We start from the raw sequence: 17,084 nt of genomic DNA on the forward strand, positions 1-17,084 counted from the left end.
CCTCGCCAAGTCAGGCTCATTGCTACCCCCTCACCTGGTACACATGCCAGGCACTCGGCAAGTGCTTAGTAAACACTCTTTGAATGAATGAATGAATGAATGACCACATAGCACCATCTCCTGAAACCAGGCCTGTTCTCCCAAGCATGGAGTCATGTCCCATGGCAACGGGTTCCCCCAGGGTTCCCTTTCATCCACTCCACGACATACTTGTGAACTAAACAGGTAGTCAAGGGACTACGTCTTGGCATTGGGAATTAGTTTCAAAGTAATCCTACGTGGGGAGGATTGCACCGTTGATCCGGAACACGCAGGTTCCCTGCGCTGGCGGTGGGTCCCCTCAGGCTCCTTATTCTACTCTCTCTGCTTTCCAAACATGTTTAACAGCTTCCACTAACAAAGTGGGTGTTTTGTCTAAAGGAAATGATTTAAAGGCCTAAAAGAGGTTGAAACAACCTCTGTGAGACACTGTCGCAGTGGGTCAAAGGATGAATCTCCCTGGAAAGCTGTCCTCACGCCCCAGAAGCAGCTCTCACTTTGGGGGAAACCAAGAGCTGGATAGAGCCCTTGCCTGCTGTCACAGACGTGTCCAGATGTGTCCTCGCCTGTGAGAGGCCCTCCCAGCGATGCGGCTCAGGCCCGGGGTGAAGGGTGAGGCAGGAAGACCCGCCTTTGGTGCATCTCCCAGGCCCACCCCCGTGGCTCCCGCGTCAGGCTTTCTGCCCTGCGCCTTTGTCTGGCTGCTGCCTCCCCCCACCCCCGCCACCGCAGGCCATCAACTCACTTCTTCAGCCCTGCATGGTCTGACCAGCCAGTTCAGCAAAAATGCAGAACAGAGCTCACCCGCGGTGTCCTGCCGAAAGTTGAAGTTCTCCTTGATAATGCTGTCCACTGCCCTTCATCCTCCTCTCGGAGAGAGATTTCCAGGGCGGCCGCAAGTCTCTCTCCATTGAGTCAGGTGCCTCGGGCTTGATTTCTGGGCTTGACAGCTAACATCTTACCCTGCGTATAAGCTCCTGCCAAGGGCTACCTCTCCGAAACGTCCTGTCAACCCTAAATTTAGCAAAGTGCGAGATATGAATATCCCATTATTTCATAAAGGCCACATCACATGCTTTCAGGTGTTATTTTTTTCTTTTTCTGAAAATCTTCCACGAGAGAGAGCTGTCCTCACATTGACCTCGAGGTTATTAAAATCTCAATCCGTTTGTTCCCTGCCGGCCGGGTGTGCTTGTCACAAGGGTGGACAGGGAGCCACGGTCACAAGTGAAAGGCTTCCAGGCCCCAGGGGGACCCACCAGGCCCCCTACTGATCCCACTCAGGACACCCGGCCCACCCTGGTCTTGAAGGGGAGGCGTGTTCAAGCTCCCTCCCGCCTATCGGTCCCCTGGTTCATGCAGAAGGAAGGACCCTGTGAATCAGGCCACCGTGAGGTGACCAGAAGGGACTATTCTTCCTGGGCGGCAAGTCTGCATCTTCAGTACAGTCCAGCTTGGACAGCCAGTGGCGTTCATTACGGAGGTTCCCAAGAGAGTTCCCAGGCCAGCTCACGGAAGTCCAGTGGAAGCCAGCGCCAAGGGCAGAGAGGACTCGCTGGAAACCCTTTCCCGGACCTTTCCTGCTACACTTCACACCTCGCTGCTGCCTGTGGTCCAAGCCTCTGCATCCCTGTGAGCATCCCTGACCAGGGCTCGGCTGGGGGAGGCAGGGACCCCGGGGCACCAGGCTACTGGTGCTGGCCCCAAAAGGCTGCGACGGACTGTGGAGGAAAGGAAACAGCTCCCTCAGCCGGTGCTTCAAGGTAAAGAATTCCCAAGGTTGACTGGCGTGCCCAGGATTCGCCATTTAACCCTCCTGCCACCCCAGGGCAGATCAGAAAAGGCTGAGGACCTCACACACACATACCCAACCTACTACACACACCCAGGCACTCACCTATCACACCTGCACGCATCCCTGCAGGGCACACACCTGCCTACACCCTACACAGGCTACACCCACACGCACAACACTCACTACACCCCACACCCTTCTGCACACAATAGAGCACAAACACACCTGCCCACCCCCCTCACATACAGAGCCTATAGCGTCTTTCCTTCTTCAAGGCCCCATTTGAAAAGTAAAGGGGACACCTGGCATCTGTCAGGGTTCGTGGGGGGCTCAGCACTTTCTTCTCCCCACATCCCAGCACAGCTCCCGGGCCCCGCCCCCTTCCTGGCCCGGCCCAGGGGGAGCGTCTTGGAAAGGAACCCCAGCTGCGGAGGAGAAAAAAACACTGCTTTTGTTTGTTTTCTATTCCATCTCCTGCATACTGATGCTTGAAGGAAACAGGGCGCCTGCTCCCCCCACACGTCTGTCTCTTCCCCAGATTGCTGGGGGCTTGGCTCAGGCTGTGGATTGGGCTCTTCCCGGCCCCGACTTACTAAGCGTTATAGTTCAGTGAAAGCTAAACGCCACCATTTCTGGGAGTCCACCACCCTCGGGATGGCGCGGATTCCTGGCAGCCGAGGCCTTGCAAGGCCTCCCGGAGGCCGCAGCCGGAAATAAGGAGTGTGTGCAGCGCCAGCCAGGCCTGGGGCCAGGGGGCCTTTAGTGATGCTCTTTGTTTATTATTTATTGCCACCTGCTGGTCAGCCACGGATCCTGCGCCCCAAGTGAGCTCTTAAAAGGATAAACGCGCCATTTCTAAAACCAGTACAGGACGGGAGGAGGAAAAAGTGGGCTATTCCACCTGGTTGCACTCCACCATTCTCTGGGGGTGGGGAGCAAGCCCCCTTGGAGAACTTATTTCCTTCGTAAAATCAAGTCACTTGCACTGACAAGCTCCTCTTTTGGCCAGCAGTGTTTCCCAGGCATAGGATGGAACAGATGTCTTCTAAGACTCCTTTAGGTTCCAAAAATCTATTTCCTAGCATCTCGAGTACTCAACAACAATATTTAAATCTATTTGTCAGACAATGGTGCCAGGAGATAACAATTAAAAAATAATAATTTACAAGTTTTCCCACAGACTATAAATGCTGGAGAGCGTGTAGAGAGAAGGGAACCCTCCTGCATTGCTAGTGGGAATGCAAATTGGTGCACCCACTATGGAGAACAGTATGGAGGTTCCTTTAGAAACTAAAAATAGAGCTACCGTAGGACCCTGCAACCCCATTCCTGGGCATACATCCAGAGAAAAACATGATCCAAAAGGATGTATGCACCTCGATGTTCATTGCAGCACTATGCACAACAGCCAAGACGTGGAAGCAGCCTAAATGTCCATCAACAGAGGAATGGATAAAGATGTGGTACATATACACAATGGACTATTACTCAGCCATTAAAAAGAATGAAATAATGCCATTTGCAGCAATGGATGGACTTAGAGATTATCATAATGAGTGAAGTAAGTCTGACAGAGGAGGAGAAATAGCATACGACATCCTTTAAATGTGGAATCTACAAAGAAACGATACAAATCAACTTAAAAAACAGAACAAGACTCACAGACTTGGAGAGAATGAACTTAACGGTTGTCAGGGGGAAAGCTGGGGAAAGGGATAGTCAGGGAGTTTGGGATGGACATGTACCCACTGCTATATTTAAAATGGACAACCAGAAGGACCTACTGCATAGCACAGGGAACTCTGCTCAATGTTATGTGGCAGCCTGGATGGGAGGGGAGTTTGGGGGCAAACGGATACACGTGTATATACAGCTGAGTCCCTTCGCTGTTCACCTGAAACTGTCACAACCCTGCTAGTTGGCTATACTGCAATACAAAATAAAAAGGCTTAAAAAAATAATTTACAAGCTTTATTTCCTCCCAGAGTTAGCAAATGGATTTCAACTGGAAGTCTTCTTCCTATGGTTGCCAACAATTTTTTTAACACCGGCTTTTTTTTTTTTAAGTCCAGAAAAGTACGTTAGGGCTGGGGCCCTTTCCAGTTGGGAGGCTGCTCAGCCAGCCCTTGGTGAGCAGCTGCTCGTTTCGATCAGTTTCTATCACTCCCCTCTCTGCCGCGTCTACTGGGGCCAAAGCAAAGATAAGACGTGAGGTGCCGGCACCGCTGAACCCCCTGCAGCCGAGGGGCAACTCCAACTGGGGGCCCTGAGCTTATCTCGCTAATGAGGTTCTAGATGAGAAGAAAAAAAAGACCATTTAAAAGTAGGCATTCTTCCATGGGCCACAACTGCTAAAACCCGCATGCCCTGGAACCTGTGCTCTCCAACGCGAGTAGCCAACGCTCACCGCGAGGAGAAAGCCTGCGCGCAGCACCCAAAACCCAGGGCAGCCCAAATACATAATTAAAGAACAGCCATTCTCTGAATGAATGGGGCTTCACTTAGCAAGTTAAGAAGACTTTTAATAAAAATGCTCACTGACACACACGGTGTCTGACAATCGGATCATTAGTCATTCCTATCTTAACACCCACGTTTACACCTTTCAGTGGAAGATGAGACAGGCCAGCAATCCAGATATGGACTGGACTGTTGGAAAGTGCAGTGTTAAACTAACTGCATGCTATGGATCAATGAGTTTCCGGAACACGATTTTCCTTCCATCTTAATGCAGTCGGGGCTCAGAACCAGTTATATCCCCCACATCTCGGGGGCAGCAGGAAGGCCGGTGCTCACGCGATCTGTGAGGAGACAGTTAGCAACTCCTGGGAAACCAGGAAACAACCATGAGGCCGGTGTTCTGGGTGGAAAAGACGCACTGACACATCAATTTGACAAGTACATGTGCTATAGTGCTGACTCGGCTCTGCTGTGAGCTTGGGTTTTTTCCCTAATACAAGTATTGATTCCTGCAATCTTCATAACAAACCTATTTTACAGATGAGGAACTGGAGGCACAGAGAGAGGAAGTAACTGCCCCAGGCCACACACAAATGGGTTGGGGAGCCCAGAATTAAACCCAGGCCACCGGGCTGTGGGGCCACCTGCACCGTCCCTGCTCTCTGCCCCCTTTACAGGGGAAGAAGCATCGTGAACTCTGCCCTCCTCTCTGCATTTTGTTTGCAGCGTGCCCTGGACAGGTCACTTTACTTCTCAGCTGGGGCTTCTTCCTCTTAAAAAGAGAACTGGACTCAGTTTTCTGAGCTCCCGGCAAGCTGCTAGGTTGGCAGGTCTGCAGCCAGGCCACCCTCAGCTCTGAGGACCCATGAGGCTGTCTGTGTTCAGCCTCACTCAGTCACCAGATGCAGCCACTCCAGAACAGAACCAGAACGCAAGCCTTCCCTACGGCAGCAGATTAGAGGTGGCCTTCCTACCCCCGGGCACCCCTGGTGGCTCAGACGATAAAGAATCTGCCTGCAGTGTAGGAGACTTAGGTTCGATCCCTGGGTCAGGAAGATCCCCCGGAGAAGGGAAACAGCTACTCACTCTAGTATTCTTGCCTGGAGAATCCCATGGACAGAGGAGCCTGGTGGGCTATAGTCCATGGGGTTGCAAAAAGTCAGACACAACTGAGAGACTAATACTTTCCTACAGCTGAGAAGTGGGCTTGAGCCCCCCACCCCTTGAATCTGGGCCGATCTTGACTCGGTTAATGGACAGGATCAGCTGGAAGCTCATTCTGGGACTTCGGAGGCTGGGTCAGAAGAAGCCTTAGCACTTACCCCACCCTCCACCCTCCACCCCATCCACAACGGCTGCTCTCGGCCTCCTTGCGATGCTTGCTGTGGGGAAGCTAGGGTCACACAAGGGGGCTGACCAACACGAGGAAGCCCAAGCTGCCACACGGCAACACTGCACCAAGGCGGAGGCCTGAACACCTCACTGCGGGTACCAGGCGTGGGGATGAAGAGTCCTGCCCCAGAAGACGCAGCAGGGAGAAGAAGCAAGGAGCCAGGTCCACACCAGGACCAGGAACCATGCGTAGGGCCCCAGACGGATGATCCAGCCCAGTTGCCTCCAGTCATCAGAGTTGCGCCAAGTAAGGCCCAAGTCAGACAGTGGTGTCGAGCCCTCCTGCCCTGTCCTGCCTGAAATCCTGACCCAGGACATCAGGAGCAGAACGAAGCAGCCGTCCTTCTCTGCCATCACGTTGTAGGGCGGCTGCAATAGATAGCGGGGCCCCAGAGGCAGAGCAGATGAGGCTTCGGCCAGGTCTTGGTGACCACAGGGACCAGGTGCCCAAAGCTGGCATCAGTCACAGGAAGAGAATAAGGTATCAAAGAAGTCCACCTATGAAACATACATGTATGTTTGGTGTACGACCTTGTGTAACATACACGTGTATGTAACATACACGTGTATGTTAAATACACGTACATGTAAGGTACGTGTAAACACACACGACCTTGCTACTACCACCATGACTTCTACTATCATTATGAGAATGACAGCTACTGTACTACCAATGATAATAATAGTATCTGATGAGTGGCCTGCTGGGCGCCATAAAGTGTGCCAGTGACAGCCACACCCCCTGTGCGACTCTTTGTGACCCTTTGTAGCCCGCCAGGCTCCTCCGTCCGTGGGATTCTCCAGGCAAGAGTACTGGAGTGGGTTTCCAGTTCCTCCTCCAGGCGATCTTCCTGACCCCGGGATCGAACCCGGGTTTCCTGCATCACAGGTGCTTTCTTTGCCATCTGAGCCACCAGGCAAGCCCCAGTTGTGTGCCGCGTGTGGTGCTAAACGTTTCACAGACACATTTTCACGTGGACACCTAACAAACCATGACTATGGTACTGTGGAAAGCTCATGCTGTAGATGAGGAAGCTGTAGTCCTGAGAGGCTGTGTGACTTGCCCAAGGTCATCCCAAGGTCACCCAGTGGCAGAACCTGAACTGGAATAGAGTGGTGAGTCCACAGCCCAAACCTGCAGCTTCACCCTCCACTCTCCAGGAGTGAACACTTCGGGCCACCTCTCTGGAAACCCCTCAGGCCGCCCACTGGCATCTGTTCTCCCTTTGCTCCTTAAGACGAATGGGGTCTCACCAACACAGAAATGCAGGCAGCGGGGCAAAGCGTCTGGACCCCTGCCGCCACAGGGCGGGCCTGCCTGGCACTGCTCCGCCATGCCGTCCCGGGACACCAGCTGTGCCCTCATCTGCTCATTCATTCATGGGTTCGTTCATGGACATTTGCTGAGCTCCTACTATGAGCCACGCTGGCGCTGGGGACTGGGGAGCAGAAGGAGCCCAAGTGGAAACACACAGCGGGAGGTGCTGGGATGGGTCCCAGAGGAGGTCTGTCTTACCTCCCTGTAGCCTGACCACGCCCAAGTGGAGAAGGGCTCCAGTGCTCAGGGTCACAGATGGGAGAAATCGAGGTCTGGATGCCCCGGGGAAGGGCAGGGGAAGGGCGCGGTCTGCGTGCATGCATGCTTGGTAGCTAAGTTGTGCCTGACTCTGGGGACCCATGGACTGTAGCCCACCCAGCTCTTCTGTCCATGGGAACCCAGGTAAGAATACTAGAGTGCGTGTATACTCTACACGCTTCCCTCCCCTCTCGCCTCTGTGTCCCTCTGCCCCATCACACCCACCTCCCTCTCTCTACCCTGAGCCCCCTTCCTGCTCAGCTCAGGGAAGGGTACAACAGAGCAGAGCTGCAGGGCAAGGGCCCTGTGCCCCCGGCCCCGGCAATCACAGCTGTGCCAAGTCCCCCACGGGAAATCTGTTTCAGGGACATGGCGACCGTCCGAGGTATAGGGGCTGCAGAAGGTCACTGAGGGCAGCCTCCCCAACACCCCTCGGGCCCTGCTCACAGCCCGAGAGGAGAGCCAGTGTCAGCTCCCCGACTGGGGTACTCGGAGGGCAAGGGGCTTCAAGCTACACCTGCCTGGAGGGGGTGTGAGCAGGAGACTCCTGGCTGGAGGAGAAGGCAGGGGCCTTGGGGCCTGGCCTGTCGCAGGCGATTTCACAGCTGAATGGGCTGGAAGCCACCAGGGCTGCCCGTGGAGAGGAGACGCTTCCAGAAGCCCTGGTTGGAGTGAGAAGGACACCCTGCCCCTCTGGGCTCCCCTCCGGTTTGTGATCTCCGTTCCTGACACACGGCAAGCCCCCGACGGACTCTCAGCCCAGGAAAACCATCTGTGCGGCCCCTCTGCTGACACTGCCATGGTGGCCAGGCCCCCATCTTCCGTGGGGAGAGGCTACTTCACGGACCGGACACACGGGTGAGCTGAGAGCCCCTCGCTGCCTCAGTTTCCCTGCCGCTCTGGCCACCGAACAGAAAGCTTTGCAACCTCTTAGCCACAGACCTTTGGCTGACGCCCCAGCAGGGCATCATCTTAATAACGAAGACAGACGATGCCACTCTCACAGCCAAAGTCTAGTTCTTAAAAACTCAAGAGCTGGACCCTCTAGGGGCACAACCCTGTTGATAAACAGCGTGCTGACCCCCTTTCTACAGCTGTCCTCATTACACGCCTCTGCCCCTCACAAGGCACCCCCACTTTGAGACCCGCTGCTCTGCTGGGCCGTCTCGGCAGGAAGGCGCCTACCTAGTTTCCAGAAGAAAATCTTTGTAGCGGTCCCAGCGGAAAAGTCAAAAGTTTGACTTGAAAAAAGGAGCTACTTCAAAAGCATTGTCAAGACGGAGGTGAGGGTTCCTTTAAAAATGCATAAATTACTGGGGTGTCCGTTAATCAACCTACAGGCAGCCCAACGGTGGGGGGGGGGTCTGGGTGGGGATGCTGAGGCGACCCATGGGGACACATCCAGGGGAGGTGCAGCGAATAAAATATACGTTCAGTAAAAGAGTAAATTAATGTGTTTATTACTTACTGCTTGGGCTGCGTGTGTGTCTGTGTGTGCATGTGTGTGTGTGTGGAGAAAAATGAAAGAAAAATGTAGACTTTTTTCAATAATAAAAAGGGAGTTGCACTGCAGGGCCCCTAAAGCTTGTGAAAAATTAAACTCGACGGATTCAAACTGTCCTATTTCCACTTCAAAAGAGAAGAGGCACTGAGCTCTTCCCAAGTTAGCTTCAAACGCCCAGCACCCTAGAAAGTTTCTTTATAAAAATAAAGGCTCCTGCTCCCCCAAGCACTGTACTGGTTACTGTACCCACGGTCTCTCTCTCTGCTAATTATACCCCTGTGAGTCCATTAATCAACTGGTAAATTATTTAGAGAGTCATGCGCTGTCTTCAGCTGGTACAAACACACCACATGCAAAGGCTTGCTGGAAACCGGCCGGGGTCCCTCGGGGTCTCCCCTCTGTGGTAAGACAGCTAGCAGCTTGCCGAGGCTGCACTATTTAAAAAAAAAAAAAGAAATCGCACGCCGCTTACCTCCTCAGATGGGAAGATTTACTTTGTCTTTCAACTCAGCCACTCTTTGCAAGGTTTTAACAAAAGAGAAAAGCTGGTGTATTGTTGGATCTTTAGTGTGCATTTAGTGAGGAGAATATTAATTCCCCCTCAAAAAAAAAAAAAAAAAAAAATAAGGCAGCCCTTCAGCTGAGATCTGATCCGGGCCTCCTGGGACGTGTACTCACGGAAGCCTCTCAAAAATGCTCGTAATCATGCCAGTTTGGGGCTGGTTCGGCTTGTTTGTGTTCCGATGGCTGCGTTGGCCGTGGCGAGGTCTCATTACCAGAAAGGGTGCAAATTAAGAGTCTGGAGTCTCCCTCAAACCTCCTGCCTCTTCTCAGGTTCTATTAGGCCTTGAGGGACCTTCTCCAGACAGAAATATGTTGGCGATAACGGGGTTTACGGGAGCGGGCATGGGTAACATGGGGTAATGATCTGTCTTCCACATTATCTTTTCTACACGCCAGCACTTGCGCATTTAGGGGAAAGTTATTATGCCAATTAAAGAGCTGTTTTCTCACCTGAAAAAGTCAGTGTATGTCTGGCATGTGTGCCAAGGAATCCAGGCCTTCTTTCAATTGAACCCCCTCCAGCTGTTGCGGGGATACCGGCAGGGCAGGGCTGGTTACAGAGTGGAAGTGAGTGAGGAGAGCCGATCCCCCTCCACCTCAGTCAGCGAGCCGGGCTGGCAGGTGCTGGGTTGGCAGCACCTGGGTGCAGGTGCTCAGCTTTCCCTTCCGACCCTGCAGAGCCGGGAGGTGGGAAAAGCTGGGGTCTGACCTGAAAAGCCCACCCCGGGGACACACCGTCACTGGCGGCCCCCCCACCTGACATCCCTCGCGATGGGGACAGCTCTAGGCAAGCATCTCACACACTGAGAGCAGAGACTAAACCAGCGAGGACGAAATACACCTTCGGCTGTTTTACTATCTTGCCTGGGTCACCAATTTCCAGAGAAAACACAAGTAATGTCCAAGAATGAGAACCATGACCAGAGCCGGGGGAGAAGGCCACCCTTCTGAACCAGAGACGGTGGCATACCACTGATTAGACCCAGTCCCCTGGAATGAGGTTATGTTAACATCTACCACCAGCAGCCACAGGACCGTAATTTACGGCTGAAATTCCCAGGAGAAGGACTAAAAATAAGGCCATGTGTGCTCAGCTGTGTCTCTTTGCAACCTCACAGACTGTAGCCCGCCAGGCTCCACTCTTCTTGGGATTTCCCAGGCAAGAATACTGGAGTGGGTTGCCACTTCCTTATCCAGGGGATCTCTTGTACCTCCTGCCTCAGCAGGCAGATTCTCTACCACCATGCCGCCTGGGAAGCCCCACACTACCCTTGACCTTAGCCAGAAAGCCGCTAGGGTGAGCTGAGGCCAAGGAGAATGCTTTTATGCTAAGTGAAGCTTGAGAAACCAGAGTTTCAACAAGCAAGGTCAGATGGCTGCCTTCCTTGGGAAGCTCGGATCTCTGGGGTTAAAAACCTCACATCCAGAAGGCCCTCTGGTAGGAATGAAGCACAGAGAAGGCTCAGGGCATGTCATTTGGAGATGGTGACCACTGTGAGTCACCGACGGTTGAAGCAGAGAATTGAGTTCTAGCTGCCCCCTTGGCTAATTCTGGGCAGAAAAAAAACAACGCCTGCACACATGGCCCTGTATAAAATGGCCATGGAGTCCGCCAGCACTGACCACAGAAGTTCAAATGGTTTTTTAGCAGCTGAGAAGTTATTTTTCCAAAAGCCCAGAAGGGTTTTCAGTTGTTCTGCAACCATGTGCAAGTAACAGGGGCTCCCAGGCAGGCAAGCCTGCGTGCTGGGCGGCCTGGCCCCGTGTCAGGACCAGCGCCCCCTCTGTGCCCACCGGGGACGTGGCTGCGTGAGGAGCACCGTGTGGGGCCCTGGGGAGCCAACTTGCTCTGTTCAGCACAGCTCGAGTCAGAATGAGTTTAGGAGGTCAGACCTATGTATCTCAAAATCCGGAGCATGGAACAAGCATCTCTCCAACCCTCCATCCACAGTGCAGCCGCCAAGAGCCCGGGATCAAGAGATTGGGACGAGCAAAGATGGGGCCCTGGAGTCCTGTGCCTGGTAAATGTGGGAAGAGGGGACAGCAGCGCGGTTATTAATTTTGTGGCTGATTTGAAAGGAGGAGGTGTTGGCAGCACCCGTGAGGACATAAAAGAACATAACTGAGTCTGCGGAGGTCACGGCTGGGACATCACATCAGGAGGCCCCAAGGGGGCGGTAAGAGGAAGTGGCTCCGGGGGGGATGCTGACATCTGGGTCTACTCTCTGGGCTGCTGGCGGCGGCAACGGCTGTGAAGATGCCCCGTGATAACCATGCTCCCCGGATGGACTCACAGCTCCCAGGCCGGCGGAGCGAGGGCAGGAGTCCCAGAGACGGGCAGCAGGTGTGGCCGGGCCGGCCAGCTGCTGGGAGCACAGGGCAGAGTCCCCAGCGGAGGAGGTCCAGCCCCTGGAAGGGCACTGCCTGCCTTCAGAGGGAGTGATGGGGGGTGGTCTACACTAGGCTGGCTGCAGGGCAGGGTGTTCTGACAGTGACATCTGCCAGCCCCGAGGTGCAGGGGCTCTGCCCCCGTGACCAGGCCTGTGGGTCCTTACCATACTCTCTGTCCCTGCAGGATTTCTGGAACCTTCTGGGTTTCATCTGGGGAAACCCCGGCAGGGTTCCCAGGACTGCAGCTGGTCCCCCAACTGAGATATCTGAAACACCACCAGGTTCTGAGAAGGGAAACCTGAGTCGTCCGGGCGGCCCCACAGGACAGAGGGGCAGCCGAGTCTCCTTCTCCCAGACCAGTCAGTGGCTGAAACTGTTCAGGGCCGCGCCCCACCACGCGTGCGGACTCGGGGGACCCTTCTGACCCAGGGCAGTGTGGGGGGAAGGCATGCCCTCCGCCCCACGTCACTCCCGGGAAAGGAGAGTCACTCCTCGGGGGCTCTTGTCCCTCCAGCTCCCACCCTCCGGCTGGTGGGCCCTCGCCCTCGTGTGGACGGATTCGCTTCCCACCTCAGGCCCTGCTCGGCTCTTCCTGGGGAGGGCCTGGGCCAGTCCCGTCCCCGCCACACCTCTGCCTCCCCAGGTCTGGACGTGGTCGGGGCGTGTTAGGAAGCCCAGCTGTACCCTCAGAACCCTGTCTCTTTCTCCTCCCGTCTGTCTCCTCTGGGTTCAGGACTCAGGGGTGATGCGGTCGATCCCCACCCCCCAAGTCTGCGCCTGAGGGGCGACGCCGGCCACGCAGGCCGCGGGTGCGTGGACGCCGGCATGTGAGGCGGCAACGTGGCGCTTCCAGGTTCAGGCAAACTGTCCCTTCAAGCCCAACTTCGGTGGAGAATCACCGAAGTTTCCGTTTCCGGTTTCTGCTGGGCGGCGGCGACGCGGGCGGCCAGGCCTGGTGGTTCCCGCGTGCGTCCTCCAGCAGCCGGGCGCTCCGGTTTCCCCGGCAGCGTCTCCACAGCCCACTAATGAGCCCCTGTTAGTGGTGATGAATGTAAATGCATTCTTTGTTATCCCTGCGAGATGGGGATTAGTGAAATGACAGGACTTATTGCTTCTGTGAGGAAGATATGATGTTGGTGGTTGTTGTGTCTTTAATTCTGCAGCAAGTGGAGGAGTGTAGAGCTACCTCGGCTAAGGAAAGAGAAGGCTGCGGAGGGAAACGTTAGCACAAAGCGCTGAAGACTGAAGCTGCCACGGTCTGGCTCCCTGTACGGGAAATGCAAGTGTGCACTCAGTCTCCTTTGTATCCACCAAAAAAAAAAAAGGAAAAATAAAAACCAAAACAACTCTGCCTCTTGACCGCCAGTGGAAAGGCCCCTTGGGTCTGTGTTTAGCATGCAGAGAGAGAGGGTTGAAGAGGCTGCGCTGCTGACTGTGAAGATGGAGGAAGGGGCCTCCGGAAGCTGGGAAAGGCCAGGCAACAGACCGTCCCCAGAGAATTCCTCAGGAAGGAATGCAGGCCTGCCAGCACGTGACTTTAAAAGTCCTGACCTCCAGGACCGTGAGAGAAGAAATGTGTGTTGTTCCAAACCGCTGAGTTTGTTTCAGCCATGATAGAAAACAAACAACTAGGCAATATCCCGAGATGCAAAGCCACGGAGGACTCCAGCGTCCGGTGCCCAGGGGCGGGAGGGCGCCTTAGTTCAGTGCCACCGGCCTCCTGGGCATAGGTTCCCTCTGACCTAATCAGAAGTGCCTGCAAACCTTCCCTGTCACAGGAGGGTGCCTTACAGGATCACTGAAAGGCGTGCAAATCTGAAAACCACCTAAATATTCACTTTTCACAACTTTTTAGTTTAATAAAAAAACTCAAAGGTACAGAACATTTCCAAGAAGAGGCAAGGAATTTCTGCCTCCCTTTGCCTGAGATTTACCCCATCAACACTGCCTCATCTGGTTGGTCACTGTCTTTCTTTCTGAACCACGAAATGCTTTGTCAGGGAGAATTATACAAATTACCCACCCAGTCTGTGGGATGGAATACCATGCAGCAACATTTAAAATGACATAAATCTATTAACTTGTTATCTTATTCACTCATTAGAGCAACAGATGTTTTCCAGAGGGCCAATCACCCCCTTCCCCCGTCTCAACAACGGGGAAGCTGGGCTCGCTGGAGGGCGAGTGGGCTTGCGCAGGCGTCGGCCTCCGTCCCTGCTGGCTGCCCCCACGGCCCGTGCACATGCGCACATCCTAGCCCGTGCTCATGTGAACCCGGCACCCGGGGTTTCTGTCCCCACCTCTCCACCGAGACGCCCGGGCCTCGTGGCTGCTGCGGGGCGGGGCGGGCACCCCGGGATGCTGCTGCGGGGCGGGGCGGGCACCCCGGGATGCTGCTGTGGGGCGGGGCGGGCACCCCGGGATCTGAACCAGACGGGGAAGCACCAGAGCTTGCACTGGCTGACCCTGTTCACCAGCCGGCGACGCGCACAGACTCGCCTGCCCAGATCATCGGGTCTCCCTCCTCTGATCGCGGCGCCCGGGGGATCCCTTTCTGCCCGCCTCACTGGAACTTCACCACGGGGTCCAGGACACCTTAAGGAGGGCCTGCGGAGAGCCAGGCCAGGTCGTCCTCCCCAGGCGGACCCTCAGAGCCGGGATCAGGAGCGAGCAGCCTGTTCAGAAGCGGCAGGAGGAGAAAGGAGCACTGGGCAGTGAGGGTGTCCAGCCAATGCACGCACTGACTGTCTCCACGGCCCCCTCCTCCTTCTGGGTCAGCCTTCTTCATAATAAGTGCCTGTTCATAGCAGACATGATGACTCGCTTATGCTCACTGCACAGAGAAGCTACATACAGCCCTTTACACAAGGATGGGAGATGTGGGCGAGGAAAACACACTGCCCTGGGGAGGAGCCCAGAGTGAGCCGGCATGCCTGTGGCCTGAGCACCTTGTCCCTTCTCTGGGGCTCATCTGTGAACTCAGGGAAATGCAGAGAACGGGCTTGGATTGAGGACACGCTTTTGGAGCTTAGGTCACAGAGGGGGTCTGCAAAGATGATCTGGTCCAGCCTCCCCTGAGGACCCATGGCCGGTCAGTCCTCAGGTCTGCAAGGCTGTCTGAGCCTCCTGGCTTCTGACTGCTGACCAGATCAGAATCTTGGCCCCTGGTGTTTTGGGACAGGAGGTGGAAAAGAAGTGGGCAGCTCTGGGCCTCTCCTGGCTCCTAGCTTTAAGTGACAGCAAGCATTCTTGAGAAAGAGGGCCACTTCACACATTCAGTGAAAGGCATTACGTTCACAGATTTTGCCCCCCAGCTCCCCATTGCTTGGAAGCCAGGATGACCAGCTGAGGGGGAAAACCAGAGCCTTTGCCTCCCAGAAAGCCTGGTTTCCATTTCCTGGTGGTCTTTCCCAGTTGGGAGCCCCCAGATGCCCTGTGAGCCTCACACAGAACAGTCTCTCTCCACAGCCTGGAAGGTTCTGGGAGTCACGGCCAGCAAGGCCTACCTGCTATCTCCTTCTCGAAAAATGGCTGGATCAAATCGCTGTATTTGGACTTGTCCGCCACGGCTTCTTTGAGCAGTTGCCCACAGCAGACTAGAGGAGAGAGGAGCAGAAAGAAGCCCGTTAAATTTTAAATAGAAGGAAGAATGAGAAGAAAAAACAAAACGAAGACCCAGTGCTGCCTGCTGGGGGGAAAAAAAAAGGTCACTGAAAAAAATATAAAAGGGTTTTCTGAGTGTGGGTGTGTGTCCAAGTGAAAGGAAGTATCAAAAAGGAATTGGAAATAAAAAAGAAGCCGAGGAAGGATGCTGTGGAATGAAAAAGAATGCATTTGGTGAAGGACATATTAGAAATGGACGGCGTGGAGAAGACGTGACAAGGACTGTCACCACCAGAGAAGGACCCGCAGGGCCTCGGCGGCTCCGGGGAGTACAGCCCGTGGCCCCGGGGGGTGTTGGGGGTGGACACACTCTGGCAGAGAACCATGCGGACCAGTGTGATGTCCACGTTCACGCTGTTATCACTCAGCGTGGGTGGGGACCCTAGAGTTTGCATGGCCCCCGTGATGATGAGTCCACAGACACGATCAGGCTGTACAACAAAGGGACGCACAAGGTGCCTTTCTGCCACGAGCAACCGCTGTGTCTCTAGACCCCTGGGGCCAACACACAGGGCATGCCCGTCACCAAGCGTGGGAGGAATAAACACAGCTGCCCTCTCCTCGGCTACGAAAACCTTGGCAGCCAGCGCCGGAAGGGTCCAGCCACGGTTTCATGAGTTGTTAATAGCACAGTCTTAGTTTTCTTAACTTTAAAGCTAAGGACTTGACCTCCTACGTTGAAGAAATTGAAATCCTAAAGTTAAGTGGATAAGGTTAATGTTGAGGATGACGACCACCAAAGACGGATTCCTCTGAATGACATGTCAAATTCTGTGTAGCAGCAGCGACCATGTGCAGAGTGGCTGCGGCTTCGCTCGCTAATGAGGAGTAATACAGGCAACCAAGACCTTTCCCTACGTGAAGCGCTGCTGCAGTCATGCTTGGTATTATCCAGCCCTCAGGCTAACTGCAGCCTTTTAGGTAAGGAGAGGCGCTGTGTACTGTCCTAGGTCACCAGCCAGTGAGTGGAAGAGCTGGGATTCAAACTCAGGTCTATGTGACACCAAAACCAGGCTGAGTCTCCAGTTCTGACCAGGAGGGAGGAGCAGGCATCCTGTTTCCCTTCTGTCATAAAAAGCCATAAAACTAAACAAAAGCTATGAGGCAACTCTTTTCAGGCACTTGGTCAGCAGACACGTGGGGCTGTGATCCTTGAGAAAGGAAACACACCGAGCGGGACTCACTCACCCTGGATTTTGACCTACAGGGACCACCCATTCCATGGCTAGGGAGAAGTGGGCCCCAGACATGGCAGGGGGACACAGCGCTGGAGTCTGGGGCCTCAAGGCAGCTGGACTTTGTAGGACACAACAATGGGTGGGGCTGCGGGGGCAGGCCTAGGAACCTGCAGGAGCGTTCCCTGAGGTCACTGATCAGTGCCAGACTGCAAGTGTATCGGGCAGGCTCCACGGGGCCTGGGGGAGAAAGGCCACAGGGTAGCTGGGAACTGCCTGGGGGTCCACACGGCGCAAGATGAGGCCGGCCTCTGATGGCCAGGGTCAGAGACCTCGCTCAGCCCCGCAGACCCACGCTTCCCTCCAGGAGGGCCGTGCTTCAGGTGTAAGGATGCACAGCCCCCAGAGGAAGCACACCTCGTCCCACCTGATGGGAGCGTGCTAAGTCGCTTCAGTTGTGTCTGACTCCTTGCGACCCTGTGTGCTGTGGCCTTCCAGGCTCCTCTGTCCATGGGATTCTCCAGG

General features: G+C 54.7%; 1 protein-coding gene across 7 annotated transcripts in view; it reads right to left on the reverse strand.

The window, feature by feature from the left end:
- The window catches only part of AK8 (adenylate kinase 8), a 136,415-nt gene that overhangs the window by 56,452 nt on the left and 62,879 nt on the right, over positions 1 to 17,084 (reverse strand). For all 7 annotated transcript variants that reach the window (NM_001206250.1, XM_059891497.1, XM_015473664.3 and 4 more), the window contains one exon: positions 15,228 to 15,317. In NM_001206250.1, the coding sequence (NP_001193179.1) occupies positions 15,228 to 15,317 (90 nt within the window). The remainder of the gene's footprint in view (positions 1 to 15,227; positions 15,318 to 17,084) is intronic.

The sequence above is a fragment of the Bos taurus genome, chromosome 11 (genome assembly GCF_002263795.3).
Source record: "Bos taurus isolate L1 Dominette 01449 registration number 42190680 breed Hereford chromosome 11, ARS-UCD2.0, whole genome shotgun sequence".
In the NCBI taxonomy this organism is placed as follows: domain Eukaryota; kingdom Metazoa; phylum Chordata; class Mammalia; order Artiodactyla; family Bovidae; genus Bos; species Bos taurus.